This window comes from Pteropus alecto, unplaced genomic scaffold (genome assembly GCF_000325575.1).
Source record: "Pteropus alecto unplaced genomic scaffold, ASM32557v1 scaffold145, whole genome shotgun sequence".
NCBI classification, from domain to species: domain Eukaryota; kingdom Metazoa; phylum Chordata; class Mammalia; order Chiroptera; family Pteropodidae; genus Pteropus; species Pteropus alecto.
The window spans coordinates 159,174-177,254 of record NW_006436285.1 but is presented as its reverse complement, the minus strand read 5'-3'; the positions used below and the strand labels follow the sequence as shown (position 1 = coordinate 177,254).

General features: G+C 46.7%; 1 protein-coding gene across 10 annotated transcripts in view; it reads right to left on the bottom strand.

Annotated features, from left to right (window-relative positions):
• Positions 1-183: 183 nt before the first annotated feature.
• Positions 184-18,081, bottom strand: part of BCORL1 (BCL6 corepressor like 1) — a 59,960-nt gene continuing 42,062 nt past the window's right edge. For 8 of the 10 annotated variants that reach the window (XM_025047230.1, XM_025047229.1, XM_015589864.2 and 5 more), the window contains 6 exons: positions 16,687-16,908; positions 14,414-14,580; positions 13,332-13,477; positions 6,599-6,676; positions 5,369-5,519; positions 184-2,007 (listed from right to left, as the gene is read on the bottom strand). In XM_025047230.1, coding sequence (XP_024902998.1) covers positions 1,728-2,007; positions 5,369-5,519; positions 6,599-6,676; positions 13,332-13,477; positions 14,414-14,580; positions 16,687-16,908 — 1,044 coding nt within the window. In that variant the 3' untranslated portion in view covers positions 184-1,727. Of the gene's footprint in view, positions 2,008-5,368; positions 5,520-6,598; positions 6,677-7,580; positions 8,613-13,331; positions 13,478-14,413; positions 14,581-16,686; positions 16,909-18,081 lie in introns of those variants that run through there. The other 2 variants (XM_025047232.1, XM_025047233.1) reach the window with 2 other exon arrangements.

Below are 18,081 nucleotides of genomic sequence, written 5' to 3'. Positions count from 1 at the left end.
GGGGGAACAACGGTTCAAAACCAACTGGGCAGTATGGTGGGGGTGGGGAGCAGTCCTACAGAAGGGGGCTGAGAACCTCCCCCTGGGAACAAAGAACAAACACAATACAAAGAAAATAGCCACCAATACTCCTACGTGAGTCAGGAGTCTCTGGAGAATAGATTGTCCCAGCCTCAAACTGGCTTTTTTTTTTCTTTTTTTTTTTTTTTGGTCTTTTTTTTCCATTTTCTTCTTTTGTTGTTGTTGTTTTAGCACCTGTACAATAAAAATGTACCATCTCCAACTAGAGCCAGCCACAGTGAGGCCCTCCTGCCTTTGGATGGCACATACTCTCTACAAGGATTGTTCGGAAAAATAGCAATTGGTAGAAAAATAAGAACAAGAGTGAGAAAGTCAACGCCATAGAGGGGGTTGGGAAAAGGGAAGCAGCCCAAGCTCCTCCCTCTCTCCCCCTGAACAAGGCCAGTGCTGGAGGCCAGAGGCCGTGCACTCAGCCCCAGGTCCCTGCTGGAGACTAGTCTCCTGCCCTCACCTAGGAAACAGCTGAGACCTGGATTTCACATCTGACAGTCAACCCCAGAAACCTCTACAGATCGCAAGGAAGAATGAGAGGCAGAGGGAGAAGGAGGAAGGAGAGAGAGAAGAGAGAGGAAAGGGATGCTGTGTCTGGTGAGGGGGAGAGATGGGGGCCAAGGGCTGGGATCTGAGAGGCTCAGTATCCAGGGAGCGTGAGGGCATACCTGGGTGAGGTGGCTGGGGGTACAGGGGGGATAACCGCAGGAACAAACCCATATTGTGCACTCTGAGGGGAGCAGCGAAGAAAGCATGAGGAGGGGGCAACCTTATCCTTCAGGTCCACTCTCAATTCTTCTCTATTAGAGTAACTAATTAAACCCCTCACTCCCACGATCCTCTCCCATCTCCAGTAAACACTAATCTCAAAATAGTGGGGCTGCTGCAAAGGGCAGGGGGTGGTGAACTGAGAAAAAACTGGGAGTGGTGGAGCACCAAAGCCTCAGGATTTACCCTTGACCCCTCAACCCTGGGCCAGCACCAGCCACCTTTCTTAGTCATAAGTCAATGGCCTCCCTACCCCCTCCCCAGTGTGTGTGGGGGGGAACCTGGGATTAACTTTGTCAGAGGGAGGGAGGGAGCAGCTCCAGAGCTTATCAAGAAAAACAAAGAAAGGAGGTGAAGTCCCTCAATACAACAAATTGTCTCAAATCATCACAGTGATACAGACTTATCAGAAACCAATGAAACAATACAAATTAAATACTAATAAAATAAATACTATGGAAGACAGAAGAACACAAGGGAATAGGGGGGCACTCAGAGATTTAACTTTTCTCATTTCTCCTCTGGACAGGCCATGGCCACCCAGGGCCCAGGTTTGGTCTTGGTCATACACAAGGAAGCCAGTCCAAGGGAACCTGGTGCCACCTCCCACCACCCTGGGGACCTCTTATCTTCAGACGTGGAGTTCGACTTTCCACCTTCATCATCAACCATACAACAATAACGATGACAGAGAGAGATGTGAGCTAATTTTAACCCCACCCCCCAAAAAAATCCAGTCACTAATGCTGGCATTGATAAGGCGGCTTCTTGTTGGTCCATATTATTGCCTCATTCTGCAGTCTGGTGCTGGGTGGGGGAAAACAGGGGAGGTTGGGAAGGGTGAACTTGGGAGGAGAAAGAAGAAAAGGGAGGGACTGTTTTCCCAGTCAACTGTTCCAAGGCTGGAACTCCACCTCAGACCCTAGAAGCCGAAGTAGCTCGGGCTCATACCGCACCAGCTCCACAGTCTCAGAGGAGCCTGGGGGGCATTCGTCCAAGCCTCCAGGCCTCTCAGCAGGAGTCAGCAGCTGACTGGAGGCCACCTGCCGGTAGAACTCAGCCTTGGGCAGGGTGGTAATTTCAAAGTGCGGGAACCGAGCCTGAAATATCCTCGAGGAAAGCTTCAGCCTCTTCAGGACATCAGTAAAGAGAAACCAGTTGCAGGGCCTGGAAAAGGCAAGGATGGGAGTTAGGGAAGGGGGCTGAGGGGAAGTGGTGAGGATACTGGGAGCACTCTGGAAGGCCCAGGAAAGCTGTAAGTCTGGCTACCCCCCCACCCCCCACCCACACACACACACAAAACCAGAGGATTCCTGGGTGTAGCTAAGGCGAAAATTTTCTGCCCCTCCGTTGGCTGGCCCAGCTATCAGCTAAATGGCAAGCATTTAACCCATGACTGACTAACCTCTTCCGAAAAATGAGAGCAGGAGGGAAAGGGGCCTTCCAGAATCTAAAACTTAGCAGGGCTTCCCCAGGCCTTACACACACCCATGACCTGGAATTTACCATCTTCTGGGACCAGGTCTTCCCCCAACCAACCCTTGCCAGCCCTATTTGGTTTCCTTTCCTGTTCTCACTCCTGCTTCCTCTGCCTCCTTGTTCTCCAAGATCTTCCCCAGCAGAGGGGGGCCATGGAGAAAGGCAGAAACTGCGGGTAATCTAAAAGGCATTTCTCTTTGGCTCTGGAATGCATTAGGCAAGTTTTTTTTTTTTTCCCTCTAGCAGCAGCACCATGGTTTCTGCAGGGCTGGAGCTCACGTTACAGCAAGTCTGCCTTTGCTGAGCACACCCAACTAGACTAGGCAGCAGCCTAGGTACAGCAGGGAGGGGTACTAGAGAGAACTGTCTGTCATAGGCCAAACATTTGCCTTGACTAAACCAGGAAGAAATGTTGCATCCCCATGCCAATGGTCCCTGTTTCCAGGGCTTTCCCTCCTTGCCATTCACTGTCCCACATCCAGCCTTCGCCATTTTTGGCCTAGACTATATTACATCAGCCTCCTAACTGGTTTCCCTCTGCCAAGAGTCACTCTTCTACACCTCCCCACTGGATCCTCTGTTACTGTTTTCTAAAAACAAAATTTGACCTGTTCACTTGTTTCTTAAACAGCTTTCAATGGATCACCAGTACTCCTAGCAAAAAAAACAAAAAAACAAAACAAAACAAACAAACAAAAAAAACCAACAAAACCTCTAAATTCTTTCACATGATATTATGCAAGACCTTCCAAACATAACCCCACTCAACCTCTTCAGCCCAATCTCCACCCTATAACCTCCCCGCCTCTCTCTGTACACCCCACCCCACCAAGTGCCAGCCATTTGAGGAAGGACTAGCCCTGCTCTCTGAACTTTCTAAACTTGTACGTCTCAGTGCCTTAACTCATGGAACACCCTTCCTCATCCTCTCCTCTTAGCCCAGCTTAAAACACCACATCACCTGTAAGGCTTTCCCCCGATGAAAATGGTTGCTCATCCTATCTCCCACAGTCTGGTACTTGGTTCACATCCCTATTATACTACTTATAATGGAGCTCAAAACAAACGTAAACTGTGGTTCTCTCTGAGGCATAGGAATGGGGGCTCAGGGTAGACTGGAACTGTGATTTTTCACTTGACACTCTTCTGAACTGTTTGAGTTATTTACATAATTCATCTGCTTAGGACATTTGGTCTTTTGTTAGGGTCAAGTATATACTTGTCTGTCTCTTCCACTAGACTGGAGACTCTCTGAAGGCCAAGCTGTATTGTGGTCCTCGGGGTCTGACCTGGTTCAACTGCTTAAGACACGTTTATGGAACTGAAGGTTCTATACAGCTCCTAAAACTTCTACTGAGACCCGCAATCCTCATCCCTAAAATGCAATGTTTCTTCCAAATTAGTGCAAACTATGTCATCCCACACAATCAGGAAATGGAGTGTTCTGGGTTGAGAGAAAGGGCTTACACATACCATACACTTAGACCATCACTTTCAAAGCATGGGGGGCGGGGCGGGAAAAACCCAGAACATTAACACTAGCGATAACAATTCAGTTTTGGTTTGATGATGCAGAAGGCACTTCTGAACCCCACAGGGCCTTAGAGTCATTGTTCTACACCCCTGCACACACACACCACACACACACACACACACACACACACACACACACACAAACACACACACACACTTCTCAAAAAACAAAATTTTCACATTGTGCTGAAGTTGTGAGGAAGTGCAGATTCAGAAAAAAGTACTGGGGGGTGTAACATCAGGAAAACCAGCTTTGCTTGCACCAAGGTCTCAACCAAAAACCTGCCCGCCACCCGGCTGAGTGGTGCGCAGCCCTGGTTGCCTGTGTTCTGTCTGCACTACTCTGGTCCTTTTACTGCCTGGGGCCCAAGATCCTGTTTCAGAGAAGGAGGTGCTGAATACTTTGGAGGAATTAACTGTGCAATCCTATATCTCAGAAGCCTAGCCCTACCCTCAGGGATCAGCTGATACCCAGAAGAATAAGGACCAAAATCCCCTGAAATTGACACCTAGTAGTGTCATCATATAGGCTATTTTTATTCTTATCAGGCCATGGGGGAAGGGTTGCAAAGAAACTGGTTGATTAGTTACAGTTGTCAACCAAGGGGCTCACTTGAAGGGTTCCTAATCCACTGGCCACCCCTCTCTCTCTCTATCTATCTATATGTGTTTCATGCTCTTTCACTTTAAAAAAAATAGGGTCTGATATTTTAAGAATAGATATCAAAGGAAAAGTATCCTTGAAAGTGTTCGCGAAGGTATCTGAAATATGTGAAAACAACAAGAAGAAAATACTTAATGATGGAGGCTAAGAACAAAAGGACAATTTATCCTGCATCGTTCTAACCAGCACTGCCACACGTTGCTGTACAGTGAAGCCAAAAAGAACCACATCCCTGCAGGCTGTCCAACTCCCTTCTGAATCATCAAATAAAAATTAAATGGGTTCAGTCTAATGTTAAGTGTCAGGAATATTCTAGTCTCTGAAGATGGGTGATCCCCGTTATAAAATACATGGTAATCTGAGATGACAGCGCTGATGCCATCATCTTGCTAGCATTAAGGCTATGAGAAACTAGCCTGTGGATTACTTAAGGACCCCAGTGACCCCATAGCTATGGCAACCATATGTCCTGGCTTTTCCAAGAATCTCAATTTCAAATATTCTGTCTAACTGTCCCCAGAAAATACACAAAATGTTCCAGAGATTCTAATAGTTCATAAGCCCAAAAATCATCTCTTACACCCAGGAACAGTGCAAAAATCCTTCAAGAGTGAATTCATACCTGGGGTTGGGGAAATAAATACAGTCAATGTATCTAGAGCTTATAGTCTCTATTGTGAACATAACCAATCTGGGTTGGAAAGTCAGGCTGGCCTTGGTCACATATCATCTTTCCCATGCTCCAGCATTTGTCTCAGCTCCCTTTTGGAGAACTCCACCCTTCCCAGGGAGGCAGGCCAGGAGTTATCAGGATCCTGGAGCTCGGTCTCCATAGATCTCTCAGACACTTACCCATGGGACACTGACACTTGGAGGTTGTAGCAAGGGAGAAGAGGCTTGTCTGAGAATTCAAACATAAAATCATCCTCTTCTCCATCGTCTCCTTGCTCAGAGTTCCCAGGGGGATTATGTAGGAGGTCACAGGCAAACCCGTCTTTTTCCTCTGTAAGAAGAGCAGACAGGAATTTAGGACTTACTTACGTGCACAAAACCAAAGAATAGAAATGCTCCAATGAGACAAAGGGGCATGAATGTGTGGGTGATTAGGAGATAAACAATAAGCCTACAGCCTCCTGGCCAGGGCCAAGGTTCACCGGTCCCATGGCTCCCATCCTTGGGAGGGCACATAAAAGTTCTAGCCCTGAAAGATAGTATTTTGAGGCCAGAGATTCACTGTACTCCTCCACAATTCAAATGGAAAAAAGCTGTTGGGAGATGGAAGCCTGAAGATACCATCGCAGTCAAAGGCAAGGTAAAAACACCTGTCCTTCACTTCCCACAGCTTCCCCAAACCACTCTAACTACCTGCTGGATCCCCAAGAGCCTGAAGGGGGCTCAGCCAGTTGCGTTCTCAAGCCATGAGTTTGGGTGTGGCATATTTCACTCCATCCCAACCTTCTCCTGCTCCAGCTTCCCCTAAGCTTAGAGGTGGGTGCATCCCACAATCTGCAGCCCCTGGCCTGATGGTGAGTGCTAGATGCCACAGATAAAGACTGATTGCTCTTCCAAGAGAGGAAAGCTTAGGCCAGAAGGCTAAGGGCTTGGGAGACAGTAGCTATCTCAGAAACTCTGTGCACATTGTGGGGGCAGGGGAGGGAGGGAATGGCAGCTAATAGATGAGGGGCTGGGTCCCTCCTGAGTTTGAGCAATATCACAAAAGGTGATAATGTAGGGGCAGGGCTTCTGGCAGGGTTAGGACAAAACAAAGGAGAAAGGGACCTTGGAAGAGAGAATTAAAAAGAGATACCCAGGGTAGGGAATGATAGAGGGCTAAATAGCTTTTTTTTGTCCAAATCAGTGGCATTTCCTGGTTTAGACCAATGAGTTCTGAGTCTGGGGTAGGCATGTATTAGGGTTTGCACTGAAAGAGTCTGCAAACTACTAACAGGAAGAGGGGCTACCTCCACAAAGTCACTCCTGCTTTTGAGAAGAATCAGTGAAACCCAAAGCAAATCCCGCATCTCTGAGCCATAGATGGGGGTCAGGGGGTGAGGAGTGAGAATAATCCCACTGAAAGCTTACCCAATACAGAACTGCTGTAAAAGTCCCAGGATACACCAGGATCCCCCTCTGCCCGGCCCTGAAGATCTGAGAGGTGATCTGATGAAAGAAGAGAAGGCAGTGACACAAGGAGGGTAGCCTGGAGAAGGAACCTAGAAGCAAAGTATGTCCATGTGGGGCTAGGAGAATGGGAAAAGAGAAGGACCACAAAAGGGGCCAGGAGTGACAAGAGAGTGATACACTTCTGGCTGTCAATTAGAGGTTGCAAACCAGCAGCCAGGACCAAATCTAGCACACTGACCGTCTGGGGTTTGGCCCAGTGTTTTAAACTGCCCCTCACCAAATTAACATCTATCATTTTTAAATGGAGAGATTTCACTTAAAAATCCAGATTTCCAACTTTTCTTGGAAAAAAAAAATCAGAAGGTCTGGCAACATTGCATCTACATTCCTGCACGTCAAAAGTTAGCTGGAGGGAGAGGTGACACGTGCTCTTCTTCAGTTCAACAGTCCCCACCCAGCCTGCTCTTTCTTAGATGAAGCCATTTAGGTTTGGGATCCCTGCTTTAAATGTTGTAGGAAATTACTCTCTAAGCAGAATCCTAGACCTATCCCAGGATTTTAACTCTCTGCTGGTCACAATGTTTTTATCCCCAATTCCTATCCCCAATTCAAAGTGAGATAGGAAGCACAATTTCTGTTCATCTTTGAAAAACATAGCGGGGGATGATCAAGTTTATCTTCACGAAAACCTTTTGCTTCCACTCTGAGGTATAGACACAAAAGAAATGAAAATGGGTATTCAAACAAAAACTTATACTTGAATGTTCATAGCAGCTCTATTCACAACAGTCCCAAAGTAGAAACAACCCAAATGTCATTCAGATAAATGAGGGATAAACAAAATGTGTTATACCCATACATTGGAATATTATTCACCTGTAAGGAGGAATGAAGTACTGATATATGCTGCAATATGAACGAAACTTGAAAACATTACACTAACTGAAAGAAGCTAGACACAAAAGGCCACATATTATCTGATTCCATGTATATGAAATGTCCAGACCAGGCACATCTATAGAGAGAGCAAGCAGACTGGTGGTTGGGAGGGAAGAGGAAGTGACTGCCTATTGGGTACAGGGTTTCCTTTTGGGGTGATGGAAAAGTTCTGAAACTCAGTGGTGATGGTTGCACAACATTGTGAATCTCAACTGTATGCTTTAAAATGATTAAAATATTTTGTGTTATAAGCATTTTACCACAATAAAATAATTTTTTTAAAACCACCTTTTGCTTACTTGATCTGAGGACAGACATGAAGCCACTCCTCAGCCTGCTTGTTTCCTAGCTAAATGTCATCATCTAGTAGAACTGTTTTACCTCTCAACTCCATGTAGACAAAAAAAACAGGTTTTCAGGACAAATTCAATTGTGTTATCTGTGGACACATGACCCCGCAGTTGTCAATATACCACCCAGTACTGCTGGCAAGCTGATTTAACTGTGTATAGTTGCTACTAGCCCTCAAGTGACACCTGGGCAACAGAACAAAAGAGAGTCCAAAGGGCACAGGTAAGGTGAGGGTACCCTCTGTAAACAAAATACCAGGAGGAAGCGGGCTGCCACTCTTAAGGGAGTGGAGCTAGTTTCCCCCAATGGAAGGTATCACTGCACTCCAACATACCTTCCTTTTGGGTCACACATCCTATCAGCAGAAGTGCCTATTAGCTGTTATGACCTACTGAAGAAGTCCTTTTTTAGCAACCTTCTAGGAGATGAAGGGCTTCTTCCAATAGGAAAAGGCAGCCAGAGAGAAGCTTTCAGATTAATGTCTGAGCAGCTACAGTGGAAAACCTTTAGTCGCGTACGTTAGATCTTTTGTGCATTCCATGAAAAAAATCCTGAGGTCGTGGCTGCCAGCTTATGTGCTCTTCTGTATCCTGTGCCACTTGAGAGTTGGCAGTAGTTTCTTCCCAAAGCATCTGTCAGTTAAGTAGCTGTCTATTCTGTGCCTAGCCCTGTGCTAGGTGTCCTAGGAGATAAAAGAATGAAATCCTAAGTTCCGAAAAGGCAGGGACCACAACTGTCTTGTTCATCATTGTCTTCTTGGTACCTAAGCCCAGGTGCCTGGCACATAATAAGAGCATAATAAATATATGAGGAAGAAAGGAAGGAAGGGAGGAATTACTGCAAGGTGAGACCATGAAGTAATGTGCTTGCTTAAACAACATGCTGAAACCTAGGCATTAAAATGACTGCTGTTCTCCACAAGAGGTCATAGAAGGATTCCATCAGAGCAGCCCTAGCTCACCACATTCCTAAGGCTCCTTTCTAGGAACTGCCTTTAGAGCCTCTGGCTCATTCCTCTAATTCTCACTGACAGCAAATCTTTTGTTATTTGCAGGTAAATTTACCTTTTTGAGATAGCCAAAAGTTAACTGGCTTGAGCAAAGATGCAAAAGTCTAAACAGGCCATAAGTGGTATACAAGAAGAAACTGCAAGGTTTACTTGATGGTACAGCTTTGAGTCATGTTTCCTCACAGACCTTTACAGAAAATCATGATGAAGACTGCCTTTCCTTTTCCTTGATTCTCCCTTGCCCACTCCCACAACTTTGAGTCTGTTACTCTTATCCTTTCTTTCAAAAGTATCTCAGCCCAGCAATCCTGCTCCTAGGTATATATCCAAAAGAACTGAAAACTGTTACCCAAACAAATACTTGTACATGCATATTCATAGCAGTGCTAGTCACAAGTGTCAAAAGGTGGACACAACCCAAATGTCTATCAACTGATGGATAAGGAAAATGTGGCATATCCATATGATGAGATATTATTGAACCTTAAAAGGAATGAAGAACTGAAACATGCTACCACATGAATGGACCTTGAAAACATGCTGCTACGTGAAAGAAGTCAGACACAAAAGGTCCCATGTTGTATGATTCCATTTATATGAAATGTCCAGAATGGGCAAATTCATACAGACAGAAAATAGATGGGTGGTCGCCAGGGGCTGGGGTTGGGGAGAAAAAATTAAGAGCAACTGGTTAGTGGGTATTGGGTTTCATTTTGGGGTGATGAACATGTCTTGGAACTAGATAGGGGTAGTGGTTATACAACATTGTGAATGTACCAAATGCCACTGAATTGTTTACTTTTAAATGGTTAATTTTATGTGAATTTTGCCTCAATTAAAAAAAATAAAGTACTCAATGTGAGTGGTCACCCTGGCAATCAGAGTTTCTCTATTTTCCAGGGTCCCATCATACCCCTCTCCATCTCCTCCAACCAAGTTGCCAGCTGAGGGACATGAAAGGAGAGAAAAACAAAAAATAACCAATCTTCTACATGGGATCATGTGGCAGAGGTGTCTGGCAAGAAAAATAAAAACCTGTGATTCAGTGACTTCAAGTGGTAAATTGCTAACCCTTTCATCAGTGGAAGAAAAAGCAATCCTGATACTTCCTCCAATGCCCCAAACCATACGGCAACAATGCCTCCAAGCCCCTACATTCTTTCCAACAAAGGAGAAAAAATGAAACTCTTTTCCTTTGGCTAGCTTGGATATCATTCTTCTCTTCAAAGGGTCAAAGGCAAGTCAGTCACATGCCAGCCTGTCACTTGCCCTGAGGAGGTCTTCTTCCAAAGGCCTTTGGGAGGGTTTGGATGGCTTGGTGCTCCAAGCCCCCGGACAAGAGAGAAAGGACCCACTGTCTGGCCTCAAGTATCTAGCGCTGTACCTGAAACCTAACAGGTGCTCAATAAGTGCATGGATGAATGAAGGAAGGAAGGAAAGAGAGCTGCTATATCCTTCATGATCTCAGGAGAAATGGGCCTCCATTTAAGCCAACCCAATATAGGAAAAGCTACATTTACAACCCAGATGAATACCAATATCTTCTGCTTTACAAAAGAATTAACTACAGTATACCTGTAAATAGTGACATTCCTTTGTGTGTTTAAAAAGGGATTTGATTCACAGAACAGAGGCCTTGCACAAAATAAGGGAAGCCATACATGAGGTGCAACCTGATGCTCTTGCTCACCTTTTCTGCCTGCAAAAAAATGGGGATTTGTACCCTACAGGGATGCACCTTCGTTTTCTGCCCAGTGGGATCTCCACTAGGGGAAGAAGAAGACAATCTGCGGAGAGTCTGGTCAGGCAAATGCTTGGGGATGAAAAGCAAAAAGTTTTTTAAATACCTCAGCCAGACAGGCAAGATAAAAAAAATCCACAAGTCTACCAAAAAGCATCCAGGTGTGGGGAGGCAGTGGAGGGAACTGCCTCTCCAACCTCCAACCTCATGTTGCTCCCTACAGCCACTATGCCACTTTACCCAGTGGATCCTTGAGATCTGGGGATGGGGTATCAGGATTTAAACAAACAAACAAACAAACAAACAAACAAAACAGAAATACTCAGTTCATGGAATAACAACAACAACAACAAAACCCTGATGATGGTTGTACAACATTGTGACTATACTAAGTGCCAATGAATTATTCGCATCCAAATAGTTGTTAGGTGAATTTCACCTCAATTTTTTAAAAAAGACACTGAGTGTTGTCCTCTCATATCTGCCAAAATAGCCTTTGGGCCCAAATCCCCCTGGAAACCTGCTGACTGCTGCCAGTGCCTGCCTCCCTGGGGTGTCAGGCCAAGGTCCTAGTCCCACTTGCTAGCACTTTTCCTAACAGCCAGACAGAGCTTTGCCTTTAATGCCACTTGATATTTGCACAGAAAAGAGGTGGCCCAATTTTAACACTTTCTTCAGCTTCTGACCCCCATTATGAAGCTACAGTTCCGTCTCATACAGCCGAGAAACAACATCAAGATTTGAATGGTGTTCTGCCTGGACAGGCTGGGGAGTGCAGGAATTAAGAAGTCTCCTCTTGATTCTGCAGCAGGCATTGGCATTCAAGTTAGTTTAAGGAGGCATCGAAAGACTGGCTAGTAGTTGGGATGAGTTAGCAGAGATGAGAACAGAAAAAAAAGTGTTTATTTTTAATTGAACTACTGAAAATAGTTTCAATATTTAAACTTCTTCAGGATTTTGGACAAGGGGTCTGGGAAGAAGAGTTCATCTGCTTACTCTGGTGGTCAGACATAGCTTTATGTGGATGCAGAGGGCTCCAAGACCCTCAGGATGGCAGTCTCTAGCCCACAGAGGCCCTGGATTATAGCTGTTGATCAGAGACAGAGCTCTACGTGGTGCTTCTATCAAGTTGAGACGCTCTAGATAGTCATCTCTGATAGTTTTTCCTAGGAGTCTAGCATATGAGTATATGTAAGAAAGAGTACATATGAAGCACCGTATGTGGGAGGAGGCCCTGCACCTCAGTAATGGTTCAGCTAAAGGGATTAGGAGTTATCACTAGCCTAGGATAAATGGCTGAATGAGCCTCACAAAGTGGCTCTGCCCCTCAATGACAGGGGTTTGGGACTCCAGAGCTAGGGGAAAGAAAAAGGCAGTCCTCCTTCTCCGAGCTAAGGAGAGGCTGGATTCGGCTGTGAGGCCTGCGGCCTGTACATGGTAACCAGGGACTGCAGAGCTTAGTTGGCTTGACTGGGGACTGGATGGAGGCTGGCTGAGCAGAAACCAAGGCCCCTCAGTGGCCTCTTATTGCTCTCCCTCCAGCTTTTATTAGTATCTAGGTTGTACTTCCCATCTAGTTCTCCTTTCACAGAGACTTTCAGTTCAGGTTCCCTTGTTTCTTCCTCCATCATCAGCTACCCAGTTAACCTTTGTTCAATAAACAAATGAGCCCCTGGTTGTGAGCCCAGAACTGCTGCTCTGGGGGTTAAGGACCAACCAGGGAGTGGCCTTGGGCAAACCCTTGGTTTTGTGGGCTCCCAGTTCAAGAGGGGTTCTACCACAAACATCAACAGCTCCAAGGAGGGTCAGTGATACAACTCCCGGCTGCTCTGTCTCTGTCTGCTGCACAGACTGTCTGAAGAAGTAACTGCTAGAGCAAGGGCCAAGCTTTGATGTCACTGAGGAGGCAGGATTCCTTCTTTCAGAGGTCAAGTCTGAGGAGATTTCCACTGAGCATGTCCAGGCTAGAATTCCCTCCTTATCTATCCCCCTCCCCCACTGCCCTACTCAGTAGCGCTATCTAACTGCAGACAAACACTTGCAATCCACTATTCAGAAAATAAACACATGTTGGCTTGTGGCCCTTGCCATGGGCCTGAACACCAGACACTTTTCCAGAGGGGACAGGTGAGGGAAGAAGAAAAAGAAAGGAGAGGTACAGAGGGAACATCGCAGTTACCACAAGGAAGGGCTGGGAGGAATGAAGCATCAGGAGGGGTTCAAAGGGTTTCACTGTGATCATCAATAGGAGAAAATACAAAAACATAAGCAAAACACTAAGTGTCACTTCTTTGCAAATGTCATCCCATTCAAAGCACAGGCCAATTCGTTTTGCCTCCAACTGAATCTATTAGTGGGGCTGCTGTCTCACAAGGAGGCCTGTTCTATATGCCTCCGCATGGGCTACCAGGGCCCTGAAGAGGATGCACATGATGTGGACACTCACAGCATGGAGATAAGAGGAAGTAGATTTTTGGGCTCTTAAAAGTGCATAGAGATTTCCGAGACCCTTGAAGGAAATCCTGTGAAGAGAGCTGACACCCCTCATGGAAATTGTTTGAGATGGAGGGAGATGAAGAATATCTCCTCAGGAGTTCAGGAATCAAAGGCCAATCCCAAAGATGATGGCTTCAAATCTAGGCTGTGCTTACCACTGAGAAAGCGCTTCATGGTGTCGCTGCTGGCCAGCTTCATGGCCGTCTGTCCAGAGTAGGTGGCCAGTGTGGGGTCGGCTCCATAGGATAGCAAGAGCCAGATGGTCTCCAGATTGTCATTGACCACTGCATCATGAACTGGCCTGCAGAGGTGATACATGGTGAGGACAATAGAGCTCAAGTGGTAACCTGAGTGTCTAGATCTCAGGCTACCTCATCAGGAAAAAGTAAAATGAGATCACCCCAGTGTAATGTGGGTAAGATTTAGGATGGAGGAACCACCTCTGGGCTGCAGCCCTCACTACATCCCCTCACCTCCTTCTCTCTCTATGTCTCTTTTTCCTCCCTCTCATTTCTGTCTCTTATGTTCCTGCATACCTTGGGAGAATCTCTAGGGCACAATGGAGCTCCCCTGGTAGATCTGGAGTTTGGGAGAGAACAGGCCTCTGACTGAGGTTAAACTTAAAGCAGATGCTGGGTGTTAGCAACAGAAAGACCGGGATGACCACCTATGAGCAGGGATGAGCAGAACGGGTCCATACACCAAGTGGTGGCCAAACAGAGCCTAAATTCTTTGACTCAAGTCCCCTACTTGGTATGCAGCTCACGTCTCAATTTTGCCCAGGAAGTAGGCCCTCTGATGGAGCAGAAGAGAATGGGTGCAATTTCTTTAAGACACAGCAGGTGTCTTTTTAAAAGTGTACAGAGATGAAATCAAGGATAAAATCTGGATGTTACCCTAAGGTCAGCCTCCTGGTACCTAAGGCCCAAGATTCTGCCTGAGACAGGTACACCACCAGGACAGCATGCAGGAAGCCTAAGCAGTCTTTCTGGTGAAGCTGCATCTGATGGGATAATCCTTAGATAACCCCGGCCTTCCCTTGGTAACTGATATGGACTGGCCACCCAGGAACACATCCACCTCTGCCCTAATCCAGTTCCCCCTACAGTCTACAGATGTCTTCCTGAAACACCTCCTGATAAGGCCTCTCTATAACTCGCAGCCTGGTGTGATGCAAAGGTCCAGACTGGGGCTTAGCTGGGGGAGGGTGGAGTGGCAGGGGAAGTGGCCTTCTTGCCTCGTGCCATCTTGTGCACTGCAATTCACGTTGGCCCCGTGCTCCAGCAGGATGTTCAGGATGTCAGTCCAGCCCCGGGAGCAGGCCTCATGCAGAGCCGTGTAGCCAGCATTGTCGCGGTGATTCACGTCTTCGCTGTCTTTCTGGAGGCAGTAGAGAACAACATCCTGTGGGGACGGAGATAGATCCATAAGCAAAGAGAAGCCTAATTCTTAAAACCACCCCAGTTAGGGTCAAAACTCTCCAAATGTCTGTAGAGTCTTAGAGCCTGTCCTTTATTCTGGGGACTGACAGGCAAGTCTCAAAATCTTTTGTCAGCGAAGTCAGTCCAGAGCTGCCATCACCGAGGCCCCAGCTCTGGGCTATTTTCTCGGCAACAGGGAGACATTTCTCATGACCAAGAACACTCATCTGGGTGTGAGTTGTTGGGGTGAGGTCCTCAGAGAGGCTCACCTACCCACCCAGAGCCCAAACCCTCAGGCCTCCCTGAGCACGAGTTCCTTAGTCTGGGATTTTGCAAGAGTAATGAGATTTGTGGTGGCAAGCAAGAAATAATTGGTTTACGTACTATCTGTGGGTGCTGGTTTTCATTGTTTTAAGTACTAACCCTGGATGCTTATCCGAGTCCTCCCTTCGAATCAGGATTGCTCCAAGTATAATTCATTGTGGTCATTTATCCATGTAGTAGTAATTAGCTTCCCTGGGCTGAGAAGATAGGACCAGAGGCAGGACTCCAGGCCTAGAAGCACCCTAGGTAGTCTTGGGTATGAAGCTGGTGAATAAGCTGAGGGGGAGGGAAGAAGCAACTCTTCTTCTGAGGGAAGAGGCCACAGCAGCTACTGGGGGCCTATCATCAGCCCTCCCAGGCCCTGGCAAAATGGGCTGCTCAGCTGTCCTACTGACAGCAAGCTCACAGGCTGGCTGGTAGAGCAAGTAAGCAAGCTTGCGAGTGAGCGTGTATGCCTGAGTTGGGGGTGCTGCCTTGGGGGTGCTGCCTCCTGGATATAGGAGCTATCACAGAGCCTGTGCCTGGGGGAGCATGAGGCCCTCTACCTTCTCCACCAATGCAGACGCCCACCTCTCTCCCAGGCCCCAGACTACTCTTCCCTCCCTCCTGTGACATGCTGTCCTACTGTTCAGGCCCTGTCCTAGTTGGTTCTCCTGTGATGTCCTGTTTACTGGTTTGGCTCCAAGTTAAAGAAAATTAACCTTGACAGAAGAAGTTGCTCAATGTCTTTTCTTTAAATCTCCCTTGGCAGTCCTCCAGGCACCTACGCTAGGTGCTCAAGAAAGATGGCTGCTTGCCGTGAGACACTGTCAAGGCAGTTCTTCTATACAAGCCAGCCTGGCTAGGTGTATGGCTGTCTTTAAATGAGTCAGTTATAGGCATCAGAAGCCTTAGAAAAAAGAGGGCCTACTCTATAATCCAGCAGCTCCACCCTAGGAACAAATCCTGAGGAAATATTTAGTGTGATGGGCAACGGTACACAAGGGAGTTCATATCAATAAAAAGTGGGAAACCAAAATGTCCAACATTATTTCATGACAGTGAATGAGTCAGGCTTCCACCCCTACCCTGGCACTTGGGAATCAAAAAGACCTTGGTGTGAATTCAGATGCATATGTATGTACTAGCTGGGTGATCTTAAACAAGATACTTAATATTGCTAAGCCTTGATTTTCTCACCTGTAAAATGGGGCTAATAAAACCTACACCCATAGGCTTATAGTGAAGATGAAATGATATGAAGTAATCAGAGCTCTTAACATGACAAAAGAAGTGCTCTATAAACACCAGCTTCCTTTCCTGCTTTCTTCTGATCCATAGGGAAGTAGTATACAGTGGAGTGAACCCAGCCCTTCCCTCCAGCATACTCCTGACCCCTCTACTACTGGAAGCCAAAAAGAGAGGTTGTTAGATGGGGATATTAAGGATGAGCAATGATCACCCCTGTTCCTCTCTGAGTGGGGGAGCCACTGCACAGGGAAATATGACACAAAAACCCCCAAATCCCGTTTCTGGCCTAGAAATGTATTGGATGATATTGTGCTACCATTTTAATTATGTTCATCATAAACTACCATTCAAACAAGCTTACATTCACCTACACCATACCAGAGACATGGAGGCCCCAGAGGCCATCTGAGCAATAGAAAGCCAGCCTGGGCTCAGGCCCCAAACAAAGCTCTGCCCAGGCTACAGAAGAGCCAATGGGAGAAGCTTCACCACAGATGCTTGGGCAATGGCATCCTGCAACCAGGATGCTCCTTACCTTATAGCCAAGACGGGCCGCCCGCTGGAGAAGGGTCTCACCCGCATTTTTGTTCACTATGAGCCGACGTGCCTCTGGGGGAATCTGCCGGGCTACAGGTGACTCTGAGGCCTCCTCTAGGCTGGCACTTCGGGATTTAGAGGGTGTGCATGGTTCTATGGGTTTCACTGGGGTGGGAGATTTGGGAGATCGTGCCTTCTGCTGGCTCCAACGCCCTTTGCCCTGGAAAGCAGAGATGCAGTCCCGGATCAGCACAGGTTTCCATCCACTTCCACCCAGCGAGTAGAAGCAAAAGGGCTCAAATCCTCCACCACAAAAACACAAGGAATGATGAAGGAAATGGAAATCAGGGATTGAGGGTACATCCAGCTTCTCTCAAGTACTCTGCATGCCTTCTTCACCTGCCTCAATCCCCATTTATTGAGGTTTTTACAAGTCATCTATATAAATAAGCAGAAGCAAATTGAGAATAAAGAGAAGCAGAGATAGTTATCTTTGACTAAAGAGGCACAGCTGCAGAGGCCTTCACTCTTAGTGTAAAAACCTTCCTTCACATCTAACCCTCACCAGGCTTTCCCCATCTTCCACCACACTGCATCCCCAGGTCACACTCATGCCCACATGGGGCAGGTTTGAATCCTGCCTCTGCCAACCACTAGCTGCAAGGCCCAACCTGAGCCTCACTTTCTCCCTTGCAGGATCTTTGAGATAATGAACTAGAAAGGCTCCAGAACAATTCATAGGGTAGACACTCACAAAACATTAGAGTCCTTTCTTCATAAATGACCCCTGTGTGTCTCCTTTATCCTCCCATTTGAACTGGAATGTCTAGAGCAAGTTCCCATGCCTAGCCCGCCATGGCACATTGCATCTGTGGGGATAAATAATGTGTCTCTTTAGTTCAGGGGTCTTTGTATCAGGAGGAACTGTGCTCCAGGAGTTATACTCAAGGAACCAGACCCAAGGAGCCACATCTAAACCTGGACCTAAGTTAGATGATGAGATTCTAAACTTGAAGCTGATGCCATAACTGGTTGAGATTTAGGGGGAGCCTTGGGAAAGGTGGGGCATGCCTTGCATGTGGGAGAGACATGAATCATTGTGGGGGGACAGGGGGCAGACAATACCCTCATTAGACATCACCTCCTGATATTCGTGCTCTTGTGTAGTACAACACTGTATAGGGCTGACTTTGTCTAGCCAATAGGAGATTGCAGGGATGATAGTGTGTGACTTCCAAGGCCTGGTCCTAAAAGATTATGTGGCTTCTGCCTTGCTCTGTTGGAGTACTTGTTCTAGGGGAAGCCAGCTGCCATGTCATAAGGACGCTCAAGCAAACTCTTTGGAGAGCGCCATAGACAAGGATAGGACACCTCCTGCCAACAACCAGCATCA